At 38.1% G+C, this 20,309-nt stretch overlaps 2 protein-coding genes across 5 annotated transcripts; one reads left to right on the top strand and one right to left on the bottom strand.

Annotated features, from left to right (window-relative positions):
- Positions 1-769: 769 nt before the first annotated feature.
- Positions 770-16,343, bottom strand: LOC103695594 (3-isopropylmalate dehydratase large subunit, chloroplastic-like). 4 transcript variants are annotated; one of them, XM_039123793.1, is made up of 16 exons: positions 16,188-16,343; positions 15,656-15,777; positions 15,448-15,579; positions 15,179-15,349; positions 10,755-10,907; positions 10,557-10,625; positions 10,351-10,467; positions 7,149-7,223; positions 6,932-7,009; positions 6,756-6,851; positions 6,492-6,541; positions 6,024-6,078; positions 5,762-5,893; positions 1,856-1,903; positions 1,618-1,776; positions 770-1,071 (listed from the first exon to the last, which is right to left on the bottom strand). In XM_039123793.1, the coding sequence occupies exons 2-16, from the start codon at positions 15,701-15,703 to the stop codon at positions 931-933; spliced, it is 1,524 nt and encodes a 507-aa protein (XP_038979721.1). In that variant the 5' UTR covers positions 15,704-15,777; positions 16,188-16,343; the 3' UTR covers positions 770-930. The 4 variants fall into 4 exon arrangements, with proteins under 4 accessions (XP_038979721.1, XP_038979722.1, XP_038979720.1 ...); XM_039123794.1 differs by having other exon boundaries at positions 15,656-15,771; positions 16,188-16,336; XM_039123792.1 differs by lacking the exon at positions 16,188-16,343 and adding an exon at positions 15,870-15,985.
- Positions 16,344-18,022: 1,679 nt separating this feature from the next.
- LOC103715576 lies at positions 18,023-19,843 on the top strand. The gene has a single exon (XM_008803259.4). The coding sequence runs from the start codon at positions 18,915-18,917 to the stop codon at positions 19,491-19,493; it is 579 nt and encodes a 192-aa protein (XP_008801481.2). The 5' UTR covers positions 18,023-18,914; the 3' UTR covers positions 19,494-19,843.
- The last annotated feature ends 466 nt before the right edge of the window (positions 19,844-20,309 follow it).

Below are 20,309 nucleotides of genomic sequence, written 5' to 3'. Positions count from 1 at the left end.
CCACACTCATCAACATGGTGTTGGCCCCTCTACAAGGAGCAACCCCAAAATAGTAGTAGTAGGCCAAATATTATATATTCAGCATGATGCTACTTTTGGAAAGTCCTTGTCTTGTCCGGGCAATCCCACAGCTAGGTGGTATAAAGTTTAGTTTTGATGGTTCAGTAGGCAATTAACAAGTTGGAGCGTGTTTTATAATAAGAGAATGAAGGGAGATGGTTAGCTGCTAGGCACTTGCATCTTTGCAATTGTGGAGTTAATGGCAAACTGACCTTAAAGCAACTAAGATCCGCTGTACTTTCCTGGATACATGGCTCCTCTTCTTTCCAACAACCATATCTAAACCCGGGCTAGGTTGCACCTTTTGTGTAAAAGAATAATTAATCCTCTTTTACGATTACAATCACTGGATCGCATCTTGCATAGGTCTCAAAGCATTTCAAATTTTTCTTTCAACCATATGCATGAATCTTAAAGGGGCTATTGTGCGATCTAATGATTGATATCACGAAAGAAGGTGGATCGTTCCACATCTTTAAAGAAGGATGCAGGCTTACCTGCGACCTGGGTTCCTCATCCCACAAACCCCCACTGTGGCTTTCTGATTGCCTTATCCCTTTGAATTCTTGCCCACGCTAATAAATGATGTATCACTTGATGCTGAATAGCCTATAGATAATACCCCCTGGTTTTATCTTCTGCAGAACATGAACAACCAACTATAAAAACTGTTGATAAGAGACCCTTACTGAGATATGGATCATAGCGCAAAGCCATCTCTCCTCAATGTAGGTTGGATCCTACATATTTCTGCATTGAATAATTGATACATCCAGAAGAGTACACTATAAATGACACCAAACCTGGAGATGGTAGACAGAAAAATAAAAAACAGCCTAGGATAGTACAATAAGCCACAACCGGTTCCTTCTACAGGAGGAACTCTCTGGGATCTGTAACATAGCCTGTCAGGGCTGAAGCCGCAGCTGTAAATGGTGAAGCAAGATAGACCTGGCCCTCTTTGTGCCCCATTCTGCCAGGGAAGTTCCTATTCGTGGTAGAGACGCAGACCTGTGCGAGGAGATCATTTCACAATCAGAATTGAATGAAGACAAAGTCCAAGTCAAAACCACCTAAGAGATTACAGAATAATAATCTCTGGCCGAAATCCATCCACCGTGTGACCGACAAACAGAATATGGATAACTTTTACATTCCTAAATGGTCTGCATGATTATTTACCATATTTTTCGTAATAGCATGGCCAGCTTTGGACGAACTATCACAACCACCAAAAGGCTTTCATTTCTCTTATTAAGTTTTTTCAATGCACGGAGAGATTGCGTGCTCATCCAAAGTGTTGGCAATTGGTGGGCTGCGTTGCAACCTCTTTGAGCTGAAATTCCTAGGTTCCTCAACCAGAGAAACCCACCAATTCAGCAGATTTGATCAGGGATCGCGGACACCGATTAAGATACAGACAAGCCAGTCTACCACATTACAGTAGTGTGTCCTAGCAGACTGCAGAGGCTTGTGGTTGAACCAACTGCTTGCGACCAATCTGGGTTGGACAAACAAAAATATTTCTAAAGAAATTCCATGGGATAACAAACTTGCCTGACGTTCATTCATCCGTGCATAAGTGTCTCGCGGGCCACCCAAACAAGCTGCACAACTAGGACTTGCCGGAATCTCACAACCAGCTTCCTCAAATATCTGAGAGCAAGTCTTGCCACCAGATCCTGGCACCGGAAGGCCATATATATCCATCCATACCTACAGAAAATTATAAGAATCAGCTAAGTCCTAGTTTACAGCAAATCCAATTTCCTTCTATATGGGGTGATGGTCCTACCTTTTGTGTAGCAGGGACAAGAAAAGTGGGTACCTTCACCTTTTTCCCCTGGTCATAGAACAGAAACTCATTAGCCGAGTAGTGCAACATCAAGTCAAAAACATAAGCAGGATCTTCATTTGAATGTACATGTAATAGAAGCACAAATAGCAGAAAGTATAAATAGCAGAAATAATTACACAGCATCCCGTGATATCTTTTTCAGCTAACGAGATTTGTTAGGATTTCATTACTCTTGGTCAATTAAGTCTTGCAGGTGATGTCCTCAACTTTACAGTAGTAATCCAAGAGAACTAAGCAAAGGAGAACAAAGACTACCGAGTAGAAAAAGAGAACTATGTCCACTAAAATCTCATTTGAATACAACCAATTAAAAATAACACCAGTTGGAAATTCAACCATGCAATCTATTTTCTTCAAGTCTACCAAACCGGCACCATACCGTAACGTACTGATACAGAGATAGAGTGGCACTGGTACGGGGCCACGGTACCGGCCCCACTCCCAATATCTTGCACCCTCTGGTGAGCCTTCTTCCTAACCCTCACATCTTTTCCATCAACCAATTCTTCGCCCCCCATATTTTTATGAAATATTGAGAGTTTGAATATAATCTTGTTGAGGAATAGTCCCACATCAAAAAGGTTAGGGACTCTAGCCAATCTCCAATATTGATAGGCCCATCTGCCGACTAGCTTAAGCTTTTGGATTGCACTCCAGCATGGTACCAAAGCTAGCTATCACTCCTTTTGTCTATCAATGCCTCCACACACTTATCCACATATCACCTGTCTTCATGTTCCATCTCTTCTTGCACCCTACATATGAGATTGGGTATTGAGGAATGATCCCACATTAGATAGGTTACAGACTGAAGTTGGTCACAAAAACTCATGGATCCATCCACCTACTAGTTAGCTTTTGGGTTGGACTCTAACAAGATTAAGTACCATTTTGCATCCCTAAATAAAGCAAATGTCTTTCTCATTATTGACATACTGTACTATTTCATTATGATATTTCAGATTTTTGTCGTAGACTAGCTCAAAACTGAACAATAATCTAATACCTCAGAACTCTAACCCATGCCATTGTATACACGGCACATCCCTTTTACCATTGCACCAAGCAATGACCCTTCAATATTATAACAGCAAAAAGCAAAAAAGATAATATAAAAATCAATGATGATATATTTTTATCATTTACCATTTTTGTAAAAACACATTTTTCTGAGTTTCATAGTATTATTCTATAAATAGATGAACTATAAAAATAGCTAATAATAGACATTACACTCTTTATATAATAGTTGTTATAGCAAGATAATGCTAAATAATAGTCATTATTTAAAAGGCTTGTTGTGTGTATCCAAATATTTTTTTATTACTTATAATATTTACCTATATATATATATATATATATATATATATATATATATATATCAAGGTATGATATACTATACCAAACCGGGCGATACTAGGCGTATCGTATCGTATCGTACATATTGGTACCGCTATGCAGTACGGGAGGCATACCAACACTCAATATGCTAAACCAACAGCCATACCGAGCATCCCGATACAATAACAAGGTGGCACCAGTACAGGACCCAATACTGAGACGGCTTACCTTGATAATAATTTATATATATATATATATATAATGCAAGGGCCTTGAAACCATTGTTGCAACCATTATAACATAATAATTGTTCATTACTCAAAACCTTGGTTGATACTGGACAATATTGACTAGCGACGCTATGAATTTTTCATTTTGTCCCCACAAATTAGAAAACACCCTTGTTTGTAACTAGAGGTGCAGCTTGAGTTGGGCTCAACTCGAACCTGCTCACCTAATGGATAGAGTTGGTTTGAGGTTTTATAAACTTAGGTTGGGCTTGAGCTCAACCTTCAACCTAACATGAACTTGTTTCTAATCGAAACCAAACTGGATCCAATTTAACATAACCCCATATATAAATAGATAATTCATTTTATGTTTCATATAAATAATTACATGTTTATACAATCATATGCTTAGCCTTGTAAAATTATGTGTGAGCATCATAGAAATTGATGAATGTTGAGTCCTTAATCCAACAAACATAATCCAACAAAAAATGACTCAAACCTTTTCGTGTCTTAAAATTTATATTAAACCCAATGTTACATGATTAACATGGCACAACCTAACCAACCAAACTAACCCAACCTAATCAGAATTTAGCTTGACAACATATTGGGTTGGGCTAGATTAGAGAAATCCCAACCTAAGAAAAGTTGGGTTGGGATTGGGAGATAAAGGGGTGAGATTTGGTAATGGTTTGCCCCCAACCTGACCCAGCCTGCCTGAGTTGCAGCCTTATTTGTAATTTTAAAAGGCAGCAAAGTTTTTTTTCCTTTTCTTCTTTTCCATATCTCATGCTCTTTTCCTCCTCCTTGTCCACCAACCATCCATGTTTTCCTTTATCACTTGCCATTTCCTATGAATTCTCTAATGGTTGAATGGCTTTCTTCTTTCCCCTTACCCTCTCTAATTTATTTCCTTTCGTCTTTTCTCCTCTTCTCTTTTCTAAAGACAATCTATCCTATCCTCTGTAGAGTTACTGGTTATCAGACACAGGATGTGATGAAAGGACTTCACACCTACTGCAAAATTCAATGATAAGGATTGGAGATATGCAAATCTAAACCATTGAATATGATCTACAAAGCCAATAATGCCTCTGTAGAAAAAGTCGCATGTTTGAGAGGCTTCTAGCCTATGCACCAAGACCTCTCATAGATGTAGCTTTGGAGATGAAATAGCTTGTGTTTGTTTTAAAATGACTTGATGCATGGGTAAGGGTTTTTCAAAACATGTGACTATGTAATTGGCATTTTAAGCTATAGAGATCGCATTCAATGGTCTCATTGTATGTTGTACCGTACCGAACTGGTACAGTACGCCTGGTACCGTCCGGTTCGGTACCGGCACCAATACTGATGGCGTACCGACACTCAATACGCCAGACATACCGCGTACCATACCATACCAATATTATACCAATGTGGCACAGGTACAAAGTCTGGTACCGGTACAGCGAACCTTGAATAGTCTAGATTGTATTTTTAGCCCCCAACATTGATTTTTATAGTGGTGTAAAGTCTTCTCTTTACACAAATATGTACATTATAACCAGAACCTGCATGTGTGTAAATACATAAAACCAATGTAAGTGATTCTTTAGGCGAATTTAAGTTGTCAGTTTGGTTGCTCTAATATAATCCTCAAGTTCATGTAAGTCAAAGTGCAACTTAAAATACTTAAGTTATAAATGACTGTACTACTTTTTTTTGAAAACATAGGACAATCCATTAATGTATCCAACACTTAAAAACTAGTCTACACAAAAGCCTGAAAAAAATGCCAATTGTCGGCACTTTTTTTGTCAACACAAGCATGACACTTCAAAAACTAGCCCAATCATGTCAGGTCAAGTGTCCAGAAGTGCCTGACATTTCAAGAGACCTAAAAATGGGGTGTCCAAAAAACACATGACACATCTTGTGGTGGCAGTGGGTTACATTGGGGTTACTAAATGATAAGAACAAGAACCTAGATAGTGGAGCAAACTCACATTCCAATATTTTTAATGGCATAACATCACATTCCAACATGTTAATTTAAAGAAACAAGCTTAACATGAGATCCTTTTGAAAGTAACTGTGGAAAAGAAATTCTGGAATTTTTTGAACTAACAAAACATGGACACAAAAACTTGTCTGAATATTTTTTTTTTCAGAAAAAAAAGCCATTAAACTTCTCCATTCTCCATTACTTAGCACTGGAAAATAATGGATCTATAGAAGACAGACTGATAACCAAATTTACAAAAGATGAGATCCAAAAGTTCCTTACCGAAGCTAGAAAAACCTTTGCAGCAGCTAGAAAGTCCTCCGTCTTTCCACCAGTGCAAGAGCCAATATATACCCTGTCAATTTTGACATCCTTGCATTCTCTTGCTAAAGCACGATTATCAGGAGAATGTGGCTGGAATAATATAAAATGGATCAAGATTAGCAGCTATAGAGGGAAGCAGTATTATGATACTAGAAGTGCAAAAGGATAAAAGGGAAAAAGAAACTCCCATGCTGCAAAGAACTCTTCTAACGCTACACACCTTTGCAACCAACGGTTCCAACTTGGAGACATCAAATTTGTATTCTTGAATAAATCTAAAAAGATAGAAAAAGATACGTGCGATCAGTAAATGAAATTATTTGGAAAAAAAAAACATTTGGCAGAAAAGACAGATTTTGAAAGCAATAAACAGGGAAGGGTTGGTTAATGAGATACTTAGGCACATTTACTTCAGTAAAGCTAAAAGAAAATTTAACAAATGCATGCAGAAAGACTTGGAATTGACAAAAATTGCATAGAAAGTCATCTGGAATTCGAAAGATTTGATTTTTCCTAATATGGGGAACCAGAAATACATCATTGGCGGGAAACCTCGCTTGATTAGAGAAATGGTATTAACCAACACAGTTGAATGGAAAACAAAACCAAAGATAACTTTTTAGAGATGAAACAGCCAACCTTTCTATAGCACTACGAAGATAATTGCAGAAAAAAAATTCACAATTACCTGGCACAATCATCACTATATACAGGTTCAAATGTCAAGGTTGTCTTGTCCTGCAAAATTAAGTAAATAACACAAAATTAAAAAGATAGAGGCATCCAACCTTGCAAAGTGGACAATTTTGGTGAAAGACAGCACTTTTCTATGTTTCCAATGTATTCATTTGGTGGTGCCAACAAGAACAACTGTTCTTGTCTCTAATTTACTCATTTATTTAATAGAATTCACAGTTTGACATAGCTCAATGAAAGGGCAAATTTCCATTACCTCGAGGTATTTAAGTGTGGTTTTATCAACAGGGATAACCCCATTTTTCCCCCCCGCCTCAACAACCATGTTGCACAATGTCATTCTCTCTTCCATCTTGCATGCATAAAGTCAAATTTTAGATGATAAATATAGTCAATTCCATTGCAGTAAGATATCGTGCAATATAGACTTACATTTAAACTTTCAACAGTGGAGCCAACAAATTCCATGGATTTGTATGTTGCACCGGAAACAGTGATTTCACCAATAATCTGCATGACAACATAAGATGAAAATATTTTTACAATTAAAAAAGGTCTTAGTTTCTGGAGCAAATAATTATTAAAAATAATATGACAAACCAATCTAAAGTAACTCGGAGTTAAGACATTTCAACATCCATTAACTTACTTGCAAAATCAAATCCTTGGCAAGCAAATAATTGGGCATTTCTCCATCCAGAATAAACCTCATAGTTGGGGGTACCTGCAATTTTAAAGGTTCTAAGGAAAACATTTCTATAAAGTTTCTATCATTTTCAATAACATAAGCCAGTAAATTTTATTTTGGGGATGCAGGCTGCTGATTTTAATTTAGCAAGTTACATGGCAAAGGGTTATTGAAATAACCACTATATCGTCCTTGCCATTAAACATTCCCAAAGAAGGAATTTATTTAAACTGGTCATTGGCTAGTTTCCATGTCTAAGAAAAAATAATATCTGTAGGTAGTTTTTCAAGTTCTATATGGAGAGGTCAAAGTCTTTTACTGGAGTCATAAATAGATTGTTTTAAAAAAATCTGACTCAGGTATTGAAGCACTAGAAAGAAAATCTAGATTTCTAACAAAATTATCAAGAAGAAGAGTTTTCTTTGTTATCCTTTCCTTCTGTCCTCTTGGAAGATGGTTAGGCTCTCCGGCTATAATTTATCCTGCATTAAAATGTGAAGCCCTTATGATCATAGTAAGATCCATTTGCCATCCTATTTCACCTTTGCTCCTGATTTACATTCAAAATTCATCCCATGAAGATCACAGGCACCACTTGAGTCAACTTGTTATAATAGCTCAGGAATTAACCTGTGATTTTGTATGCTTAGTTCTTGTTTTTGAGCATCCTCATCATCCTACTACATTCATCAAAAGTCATGGAGGTTGAAATAAGCACAAGGCATGTATGGGTTTATTTGTTTAGATATACTCAACTTGGATTATAATTCTCCAATTGCTGATCTGTGTCCGCCCTTAAACTTTAATATTTATCGAAAGAATGAAAAAGATAATGTTAACAGTATAACGAAGAAATGTGCCAAAATTTTATAGGCGTTGTTACCTAGCATTAATGTTAAACAATTATATGACGCAAGAAGACAACTTTACCAAGATCTAGCATGGATCATGTTAAAAAAGAAAAGAGCAAATGCACAGTAAAAATTTAACAAAAAAGATCAGAGTTTGAGATCATGAATCTGCGAAGGAAGCATGTGAAGAATGATGGTGTCATTGATGTGGCTGCGAAAACAGCATTCCTTCAAGCATTTGCATCAAATCACAAAGTAGGAAGTTTATTGTACCATGAACTCAAGAGCATGTATATGCATGAGAACTTCTAATGAAAGAACATCCGGCCAACACAATATTTAACATCAATAGATGCTAACAAAATCATAAATTGAGCTCAAATCAATTTAAAACAAGTATAGTCCATAAGATAAAAGTTGGGCTAGTCTATGTCTTGATACAAATTTATTTTGGATAAATTCCAGGTCCAAATTAAAGGTGCAAAGGGTTGGTCCTAGCAATACTTATCTAAGAAGTATTATAATGCATAAACTAATTGTGAGCAAGGTTTTAAATGCCGTGGGATGGGATTGTCCCAGTTTTTTCAATGGAACAAGACAGTGCTGACACTTGGATGGTAGATGTCCTGTCCCATCCCAGTCTACGTCCTGACTTGTGCAATCTAGATACTTGGGACAATGGGATGCCCTACCATCCCATTGGTATTTAAAACCTTGGTTGTGAATTTTAATGCCATTGGCCCATTGTCATATAGTCAATTGCTCATGCACCGAGAAGAAAAAATGTGAGGTTTCTTTTGGGAAGTTCAAACTTCTGAAAGTCATGAATCTGGTGGTATACCTAGAGATATATTATACATGTTGGTGTACTTGAAAGAGAACTTAAGGTGTTCAATTTGAACAAGAATCATCAACAATTGTAATCTTCTCTTAAATGAGTGACTTTTAAAGGGGCCCGACTTTTTCCCATTGTCTCCTAACCTTTGTTGGAGTTTGAACGCCTTTTAGCCAGCAAGTCCAATTATCATACTATTCTTCCTATGAGAAGCTTTCCTCTTCCTTTAGAGGCCATTGTCACGTGACGATGTGGCATCACTCTCGCAAATTCAATGAACCTCAAGGCATTTTAAGAGCATGAGGAGCCGTAAGCCACAACGAAACATACAGCAATCACTTAAATGATTCGGAACCATGGACATACACTAGTCATGTGTCGATGTAAATAATTGGATCCAAATGGCAAGAAATGATAGGCTGATACTTGCTTTGATGAACAAGCTGATGTTAGATATGAACAATCACTACAAATATGACCACCTCATTTACCTAAGTAGCTAAGAAATTAGACCTTTTGATAAGAAATAGCGATCTCTTCCATAAACCTAACAAGTTGGAAAGACTTTTCAATAGGAAAGGGGAGTTAGACTATCAGATTATAGCAAGGTTCACCGTACCAATGCACGCTGCCCTACACTAGGTCGTATCATACCTACTAGCACCAAAAAAATACTTGGTATGGGGGGCGTACCTAGTGTCTATATGCTGAACAACCCCATATCGAGCATGTTGACCCTGTATGAACATGATACTAGTATAGGGTTTGGTACTGAGATTGCGAACCTTTAAAGTATGACTTGACAAGAAAAAATAATAGCATATTAAAAATTGTATTTGCATTATTATCAACTGGCAAAATTACATGCAAAAAAGAGCATAGCAAAGAAAAGAATGTTTGAATAAACTTGTGGCAAAGAAGAGAGAGGATACAAGAAGATTTAACAAGAACAAAATGAAAATAAACCATGTGTGATAGTTTGTTTATGTTAGAGAAGGCTAGCAATTGCTAAAGATTGAAGGAAAACATAGGAGGACTTTTGAAATGAAGTTTGAAGATATAGCAACAACCTAAATGGTTTTCAGATCAGATTCGTCAATACCAGGAATACTTATTTGTGCTAGTAGGAACCGATAGACAGAACACCCCTAGTACCAAATGTCCATTGGGAACCAATAGACAGTATACTCATTATACCAAATGTCCATACCAATTGAACCATATCAGCACTATAGCAATTGGCTACTAGCGCAGGTATTGAAACCAGTATTGTAAACCTTAATTCTAACTATTTGTGGTCAGCTTTATGGATCCTCATTTGCCAAATATTCCTATTTAGGACCCTGTTTAATGTTATTTCAAGGTTTATTATTTCTCATAAACTAACGATAAATAAAATCATTAGCACATGCATTACTAAACTAAAGGGAAAAATCAGGAAAAAACATTGCACACCATATACTAAGTCTTTACAAACCTTAAGTAGAATCTTCCCAGTCCCCATGACAAAACCTGCATCAGTATTGCCAATTCCGGTAGCAAATTGACCAAAAGCTCCAGCATTACATGTGTGGGAATCTGTGCCAAGCAAAACCTATACGAAAGACAGACGGCTTTAGAATAGATAACAAATGTAGAAAACTTTAGTGATACACTAGATGAATGTTTAGTAATTATATGCACCTCACTAGGTCTGCAATGACCTTCTTGCGCAAGAGCAATGTGGCATACACCCTTGTAATCTGGATTAGCCTGCATGTTTAAGTAAGGAATTTTAGCGTACAAATGTCAAACAATCTTACAATGTGCTTTTGGTTTAGTAAATTAATGAGTCAACTTGTAGGCATTAACTACTTGTAAATAAATGAGTCAAAATCATACCCTGAAATTACCAAGATCCTTGATATCGTAATAATATTTAATATTTTGCTCCATACAGAAGTCCCTTAAAATATCCACATTACGGTTTGCACGTTCATCACTAGTGAAGATATAGTGATCTGGAATAATCACAACCTTTTCACGGTCCCAGACCTATAATTAATCATAGAGCAAGTGTTTAAAATGGAGGGATGCATCCTTCAATATCATATACAAGCATATACCTAAAACAATGAAATTCAGACATTAAAAAAAGGTCAAAGCAACACAAAATGTTCCACTATTACAATTTAGATAGAGGAAGATATAATAATGAAAACTAAATATTTATTATCAAATACTTATTAAGCAACAATGATTTGATGGGGGCAAAAGATGGAAAGAAAAAATCCTTTAACAATCAAAATAGTAAATATATGTTATCAAGCATAACACCTTTTTCTATTGATGACAAGTAATGCTTGTCGTACTACCCTGAACAGATTGTACCAAGTCAAAAGAGATGTAAACACTATTCGGGTCGGTACCGCCCAAAACTAGGGTGTACACCGTACTATACTAACCTGTACTGACCCATACTATCCAGATTCGGGTGGAACCATAATAAAAAGTGAGAAAAAAAGCTAGGAAGCTATCTCAATACATGATATATATTATACCACCGACCTCTACCATGTTGAACCAATAACGTGTACAGTACCAACCTTTTTCTATTGATGACATGTAATGTTTGTCGTGCCGCTTTGAACTGATTGTATCGGTTCAAAACAGGTGCAAACACTATTTGGGTCGGTACTACCCAAAATTGGGGGTGTGTACCATACTATACTGGCCTATACTGGCCCATACTACTTGAGTTCGGATGGTACTGTAATAAAAAATGAGGAAAAAAGGCTTAAAAGTTGTCTCAATATAGGGTGTGTGTTGTACCGTACCTACCTCGGGCCATCGACATCATACGCTCTACTGAAATAAATTTCGCGGAAAACCAGCTATATCCGATCTTGGTTGACCTTTCACCCCTAGCCACAAGTCATCCCCGTATTTTGCCACATACGTGGGTTCGGTCCTCCTATACCATATTGAACCAATAATGTATCGGTGTAGTATCCAATGCCAACATTGTGGGACTTCATCACATACTAAATAAACAAACGAAGAAATTGAAACATTCTCAATATTAATATTCATAGTCTTGGTACTAGACTGCATATTGATAGATGGCCGATATAGTATAGCACCAGTATTTTATCAAATCATACAAATCATACCAATACACCCAAAAAATATATTTTTTGTTTTCAAAGTTTTTAAGCTTCCTTTATTTAGTTTTGAGTGAAAATAGAATCTTATGAGTTTGTTTTTAATGTTTAAATGTAATATATTATTTTTTTATGTGACATGCAAAAAGAATGGCATGACTATATGATATATGTTAACAAATTAACTAATTTTTGCATATATACCTTGCAAATATAGCTTATACATGTTTACCTTCAAAAATCACTATTTGCATGTTTACCTCTCAAATAAACAAGTCTTTGTGTTTGGTTGATAGTGTTAATAAATAACTATTTTGCATTTAAATTAATTTTTTACGCTTTGCAATCATACTCTTGAACAAATTATATAAAAATATCATTCTTTTCAATATAAACTAGATGTTATTTTTTTAGGAGTAATAAAGCAAAAGGGTACTAGGGTCAGATAGTACTCAAAATAATTATTTATTAATATCAACCAAAAAAAATCTAACAAGAGGGCATCCACATAAAAATAGGATGATTTGAGAGGTATATATGAAACTAGAAATTTTCAGAAGGCAAATATGCAATAAGCCATATTTGCAAGGATATATATGCCAAAAAGCCTAAATTAACTAAGCATAACATTAAAAATATAAAATATTTACATTAAAAAAGAATCTTTAATATTTCCTCTCCTCTCCTCATTTTCTCCTGTCTTACCTCGAAAAGAGGGAGCAAAGAGTGACATGCCCTTTCTCCCTCAATAATTGAGGCCTAGAGTGGTACGGGGCCTTTATCAAGTCAAATCACTTAAAATGAGGGGCGCCGGGTAGTTCAGCACAGCAAGGAACCGATTTGCCCTGGTTCAAAAAAAATTGTACCGCGACCACGAACCATCTTGATACATGGTTGGTACGATCGATATTGACTGAACTGAGTGGTTTGGTATGGAATTGCATACCATGCCTAGTAATATATAATAGCATCTCACAGTGAATTAATGATCACATCCATGTAATCAAAATTACTCGAGGCTATGGCTTCTTTTACTAACTCCACTGCAGTCAAGACTGGTGTAGGATTCTTACGCATGAGTTTTAATCTACATAATAGTATCAATACCAAAAGCATCAACTCTCAGATGCAAGACAAGGAACGGGATGTCTCTGCAGAAAAATTGATGGGAGCTCTTGCTGGATGTTTTAGATGCCCTTGGATTTCTTGACTAATAGAAAATGGAGATTGAATATGATTGTATTCTAATTTCTTTATCGATAATGGTTGAAGTTTAAAATATAGAGACCCACTATCTCTCCTCCTTGTACATTTGGTTATCACAGTCCATAGACTCTTGGGTTAGTTTTATCAAGGCTTTGCAAGTCACTTAATTGGTTGTGCATTACTCAACTACAACTTAAAGATGATATGCAGCATCCTTTGATTCATGCCTTGGAACTAAAAATTAAATTGGTTGTTAGCTGCTTACGCATTCTTTTAGGACATAGTATATGAGTATGATCAATTTCAGTAGGTATTGCTTGGGAAGATAATGTTTTTTTTGAGAGAGAGAGGGGGGGGGGAGAGGAGACTCACCCACACATAATTAGCCAAGTTCAAATCCTTGGGGATGCAGCACCCAAAATTTGAACCCAGAACCTGGTTAAGCAAAGGAGGAATACCTGCTAGGATAAGCCCCAGTTCAGAAGATAATATAGCTGCAGATCATGCCAAGAAGGCCAGCTGTATCAATGAATCAGGATATGCCACCGAATTGGAAAGCTATAGTGGTGGAGTGAAACACTATTCTGAAGTTTCAAAAAGCTTTATGCTAGGCTTTATGCTATCTGTAAGTTATTTTGAAAAAAACTAAGCATCCAGAGAAGCATGATGCTATAAACAAGTCATTCTAGTACCCTGTTAGTTGTTGTCCATTCTGATCTACCACTGTACTATATATATATTTCTTGTGCTCAGTTGCTTGAAGCACAAAGGAAAACAGGACTAAGAGAGGATGCAGGAATGGAAAAGAATCTAATTACAGCATCAAGTGTATCAACTTCTGGACCTAAACTTCCACCCCCATCTTATGTCTCCTTTTATCACTACCAAATACAATCTCCAAATATGTATGTACGATCATGTAGTAGACTCCAAATTGGAATTTTGTGATCATATTCATCCCCACCAATACTATCCTGTAACTTCACACCAAGGACCCTATGAAAGGAACCATTAGCAAAAGCTCATACACCCTTGAGGCCTACATAGCAGGAACATAGAAGAGATATAAATAAACCACAGTATTTAGCTTACGTAGCATTGTAAGTCAAGCATACTCATAATGTTGAATTCAAGAGGTAAGCACAACCATGATCATTAATCCTTGTCCCAACTATTGGGGTCAGATTTATTAATCATCAGTCTCCAAGCAAGATATTGAAACTGAAAAGTGAGGAAAAGAAAGGAAAAGGAAAGAAAGAACAGTGAAGAGTATAGTTCAAACCCCTTCTCAATGATGCAACCCTTTACTTAGTTTTTAGCAACAAAGAAGGCATATGAGTGTCAACAACTGAGGAAGCACACTTTGTAGAAGCATCACATAGAGCACATTACCAGTATATTTTGGAAAAAAAAGGAAGAAAAGAAACTATAGAAAAAACAAATTACAGTTTCCATCAGTAAGTCAAAAATCAATCCTAACAAGCTAACCATTTCACATCCTATATGCAAAATCGGCAAATAGTTATAAATGCTTCATGAAAATAAAATATTATCTTTAAAAAAATAACATCAGCCTTGTCTCTTGATAAACTATGCTCTTTTCCCTTAAAAAGCAACATGTTTGGTATATTTCTAGTCAGAACACCTACCTCCAACAAAACAAGCCGCACAGGTTTCTTTTGATGTGCTAGAGTCATGGTTGAACAAAGACATAATATCATATTATCTCTCTATTTAGCTCAAAATTTCCATAAAGTCGAGCTTATGCACGGGCATCTTAACTTGAACTTGGACATCATAAACTTCAAATTCATACCCAAAATGGTTTCAAATGCATATAATACCATTCTAGTCCAAAGCATGCAATCCATATTGGTCATAGCACAATAATGAAAAGCATTATTTTAACTTTCAGCCCAAACAGAAAAAGGAAGAGGGAAACGGGCCAGTCATCACCTTTGCATTCTGGCCAAACTCTCTCTTAAAAATCCCGATAGTCCCTGGCCCGCAGACATCATGGGTCATCAGCACATCCACATTCACCCACACATTCTCACCGGGTGCCAACTGTGGCCGTTCTGATGCCCTTGCCAGGATCTTCTCCGTCATAGTCATAGCATGCTTGACCTAAAAGCAAAACAAAAGGAAAAAAAAAAGATCACATAAGCTAGAAGAATTGAATTAAAATAAGAATTAAAATCCTAATAAATTAAAAAGAACGCAACTGAACCAGTGGTTGCTGGAGAACGATGAGGTTGCGCCGGCGCCATAACTGCAAGAACTCTATTCAGAGCTTGTTTCCTACATCTATGAGCGCTGATTGAAGGTGAAAACCGAGATATCAGCCCTGATTCCATCTGCAATAAACAAAATATTAGAAAAAACAATGAAATTTTATAAATGAAACAGAAATAGTTGTAGAAAAGATTGTACCTTTCCGCCAAAGATCGAAGAGGTGGAAGCCATGATTGGCGAAGCCATTAGTGATCAATTAAAGATCAGATTTTTCCCTTTATAACTCGGTATAAAAGTACAAGTCTTTTCAATCTCTGCAGCTACAAAAAAGAAAAGGATGAGAACTATAAGAACGGATCAAAGGGAAAAAAAAAAGATTAGGGATTGACTAAAAATAACAAACTCTCGTTACTGGAGTTATTAGGGTATTGCCCTCGTCGAGGGTGTGGGCGGGGGGATCGTATTCTCCACGAGAGCGGAAGAAGAAAAAGATTGTTATTAGGTCTATAAACCGACTGGATTTCGACCTCATGGGTTGTGATGTCATAAATTCCATAGAACCGTTGACCCCGTCTACCGGGTCCGCCCCTGCCCAGCCCGATCCTAAAGCGAGTGAGGTGACTCGGACGAGATGACCCGCCGCCGCGGCGTGGAGACAGGGAGATGAGGGGGAGAGGGGAGAGCCGGCGGTCGGCAAGTCAAAGAAAGAAAGAGATGGTGGAGATCGTACCTCAAGAAGCGGAGCGGCCGAGCGCTGGATGATCCGCCTCTCGCGGGAGTGAAAGACGTAGACGAGACCCCTGCTCTCCTTGTCGCCCGTGGGTTTTGCGGCGCGGCTTTTGCATAGTAGCGTGCGAATCAATTTCGACCTTCGAAGATAGGCTTCTTTCCTTCGTCCCCATGACATCCCACGTACCATGCCCAAAAATGCATTTTCTAGCTATCCATTTTCGAGATAAATTATATGATATAGATTCTAAGATGCAAAAATCTTACTAAACAAAATTGAACCTCCATGCATCAACTGACAAATTTGTTGAGCTGAATGCATGCAGCACTCTTGATTGCCTGCTAGCAATCCGACCCTTCAGATCAACCACAACACTTATGCGCATTTTCATGTCATAATGTAGACTCTTTCCAAAAGTGCTCCACAACTCGACATAGCTATATTTCATGGCTCCGCCTTTCAAGCCAGGTACTGCCTATCCAAGATTCTCAAAACACTTCCATACCATGATATAACTACTAAATCACCAATTTGCAAGCCACCATACTGCCCTTGGAAATTATATAGACCAAATCCATATGACACAATTATTTTGCACCACAAAAAACTATAGAGTCCTTAATTGTTGCCATATCATCCCGATACGGAAATGGATGGTTGTCGAACGGAGTACAATTGATTGTATAGCATTGCCAATACTATATGTGCATCGTCTTTGGATGTTTTGATAGCCTCCCTTTTTCGTGGTCGAACGGTATAATGATCATCGAAAGCTATACACTAGCTTGGAAAATGACAGTTATTTCAATTGTTATTTTATTTTTTATACTTATTTTTCACTTTTTAATATTATAAGATTTCTATTTCAGCAATTTGGATGTTTGCCCTAATTATGCATTTATAAGTTTTAAATTTTTTAGAATTTTTTTGCTTACTTCACTTTAAAATTTATTTTATTTTAATTTTTTTCATTCGATTAATATATGTTCAATATTTATTTTGTTCTTTTTTTATTTTATTTTTATCTTATAGAAATTTGTATGTATTCAAATTATTTGTTTATAACCGTTCATATTTCTATTTTTATTATATTTATTTTGTTTTGTGAAAATAAAAAACATCTCTTACAGATAACACTTGTAAGACAATTGATTCCCCTGGGATGGACATTGGGCTTGTGGACATCCGTAAGACTCCTAGCCCACAAACCCCATCCAAGATGGTTAAACCACCAAGGTCTGGTTCTACCTTCGAGGGCTTTGAGGCCAAGCCCAAACCCAGGGGAGGGGATCTCAAGGCCCAACAACGCGAAATAAAGTATGTCTTTAAGTTTACTTCTAGAAAGTCAAGTGCACATCAGTTCTAGATGGTCAAGTGAGGATATAAGCTCGAATCCACACTGACTTAAGACACCAATTATATATTGCCCTAACTTGATTATTGTAAAAATACCAGTTCAAATATAGATTGATTCACTCTATTTTATATATATATATATATATATATATATATATATCGCTTGTAACCTTGAAGGAAGGGAGCAACTGAGTGTCTTAAAGATCGGATAAATTGAGGGCTTGAGTTTGTGAGATAATCTTATACTCTAAAATCTGTAATTTTTTTTATTATATATATAGTGAAGCTTTTCCATAGTCTCTTCCAATGGATATAGGTCAATAGATCGAACCACATAAATAATATTCTTTTGCATAATCTTGATTATCTAGTTCTGATTTTTTATCGGCTCATACCGTCAGTCTCAAATATATCACGTGCACCACATCGGTGGCGCACCATAGAAACAAACTGAGACAAGGTGAGTGGGTGGGCGGTTATTTGAGATGAGCGCATGATAGATGGGGTCCATAGAAATGAGATGAGGTGATTGGTGTGGTGAGCGCGTAACAAGGTGCAAATGGTTATGTAGAAGTTGGCTTGTGAACATATATATCCCAGTTGCATCATTATACTACATTGAATCGGGATGCATGATGGAGTATGCTAGAGATCTGCTACAGTAACTGGATGCATCGATCATATGATGTTCTTTCATCCCAAATCTCCAGGAGGTTTGGAGTCTAGCTTGGCAGTCAGAATCAATAATGTTATCTACTGGGGAGGGAGCTGAAAAATTTCTGCAGTAACGACCCAACAACATATGGCAATTGGAGGACCCATCTGATCTAGCATTACTTCTATGGTAATTGTGAAGCACAAAAATGCAGAGGCTTTATAGAAAGGGATGGACTCAAAACTCTTTTATAGAAGTTTTATAGGAACGACTGTGGTCGTTCACAGTCGATTACGCTTCCCAAGACTTGACCAGGTTTGTGAAGTGAGGAAAAGAATTCATGCGGACAAATCTTCCCCTCGTTATGTACGCGTATCAACTCAAATTACCGTCGGGGCAGGACGCGGAAAGTCAGGAACCTAGAGATTTCCGAGAGATTTCTGAAGGAGAGCCGAAGCTTCCGAGTCAATGAAGACTTCATATTTTAAATAAAGCCCAAGATGGTGGCCATCACCAACTGAGTTAATTACCTTCACATACACAGCAATGATGAAATAGCAACGGCACGCCTCAAAATCCCTTCTCTTGTCCAATTCATTCTCTAGCATTCGACCTTCTTCTAGCCTCTCTCTTCCTCCCCCAAACCATGGGAGCCCTGAGCCCCTGACTTAAAACCACCAGGAGGAAAACGAAGTCCATAAAGCAATTCAGTGACCATGTCTGCATCCCAAACCCACGTAGTTGCAACGTCGCCCTCATCATCAGGAAAGCCAGAAGACAAACTGCAGGATCCCTCTCAGTGTCCACGGCGGCGCCTGCCAGGATGGGAGGGCAACCAGAGAAACACACTCCTCGTGGTGGCGACTCTGATCACGGCGTTAACGTACCAGGTGGGAACCAATTACATCCCTGATGGCTGCTGGCAGGACGACAAGATGGGCGTATATACTGCGGGGGACCCCATCATGCGCGACGAGCACCAGAAGCGGTACTGGCTCTTCATGACCGCCAGTTGGATGGGCTTCGGCAGCTCGATGCTCATGATCGTGTATTTGCTCACCGGAGTGCCGGTGAACTCTGGCCGGGTCCGGTGGCCGTTCGTGGTAGCTTGCTCCAGCCTCATGGTGACCTTTATCACCTCGCGGCCAAGGACTCGGCTCACCATGGACCTGGCCCTCTGGGTCTGCCTCGTGCTTTTCCTATGGGCTGCTATCAGCTTCAAAAACTTGGAAGAGAGATTCTGTCGGCGAGCTTCTTTCGATAGAATAAAGAACTCTTTCAAGGGATATTGGTGATGGCTGGTTGTTCCAGATGATGAGATCAAATTTTTGAGGTCAAGAGGACTTTCAGCCTGCCGTTTGGTATCCTTTTGCAGGTCGAGGGCTTCAGCCGTCCCACTCCGTTCTAAAGAGAAATTAGAGTTTGGCGTGTAGCTTGATGCGCCAACCCGTATATTGCTGTGCACATTACGTTCTTGTATGTGACGGGGATGAACGCAGAAACCATGCGCCTTGAGCTGTTGTTGTGTTGTTACAATCATTAGGACGATTTCAAAGGTAGTCTATTTCAAGATTAATCGGTTGATGTTTTTTTTTTCTCAGAAAATGTTTAGTAATGGCTACTTTTATGCTTTGATATATGCAATCTTCTTTCCAAAAGTTTCGTTTGAAAGCCTCTACTTCGCAAACTCCACCATATGTGTCACGCCCCCGCTTTTTTAAGGGGCACGTGCGGCATCCAGTGCCCACGTGGGGGCCATATGAGGGGGGGGGAGACACGAGCTCTTCTATCCGATATTATCTGGTTCTGGAGCCCGCACGCGCGCTGCACGCACCGGTCAGACCCTTCTCCGATTTTATTTTCTACCCAAAATACGTCTGCAGGATTTGGAGACACCCGTCTCATATGCCTAGGCTCTGGAATGAGTCTTTCTGATGTGGGACTATTGGGCCTCACACCCTTCCTACCATCGGACAAGAGTCGTCCTCGGCTCTGATACCAAATGGCACACTCCCGCCTCCGCGGAGCACGTGTGGCACCTAGTGCCCACGTGGGGGGCACATGAGGGGAGAACATGGGGCTCCTTTGCCAGATATTATCCGGTTCTGGAG

This window comes from Phoenix dactylifera, chromosome 2, assembly GCF_009389715.1.
Source record: "Phoenix dactylifera cultivar Barhee BC4 chromosome 2, palm_55x_up_171113_PBpolish2nd_filt_p, whole genome shotgun sequence".
NCBI lineage: Eukaryota > Viridiplantae > Streptophyta > Magnoliopsida > Arecales > Arecaceae > Phoenix > Phoenix dactylifera.
Note: the sequence above shows the minus strand (reverse complement) of the source record. Positions and strands in the feature narration are given on the sequence as shown.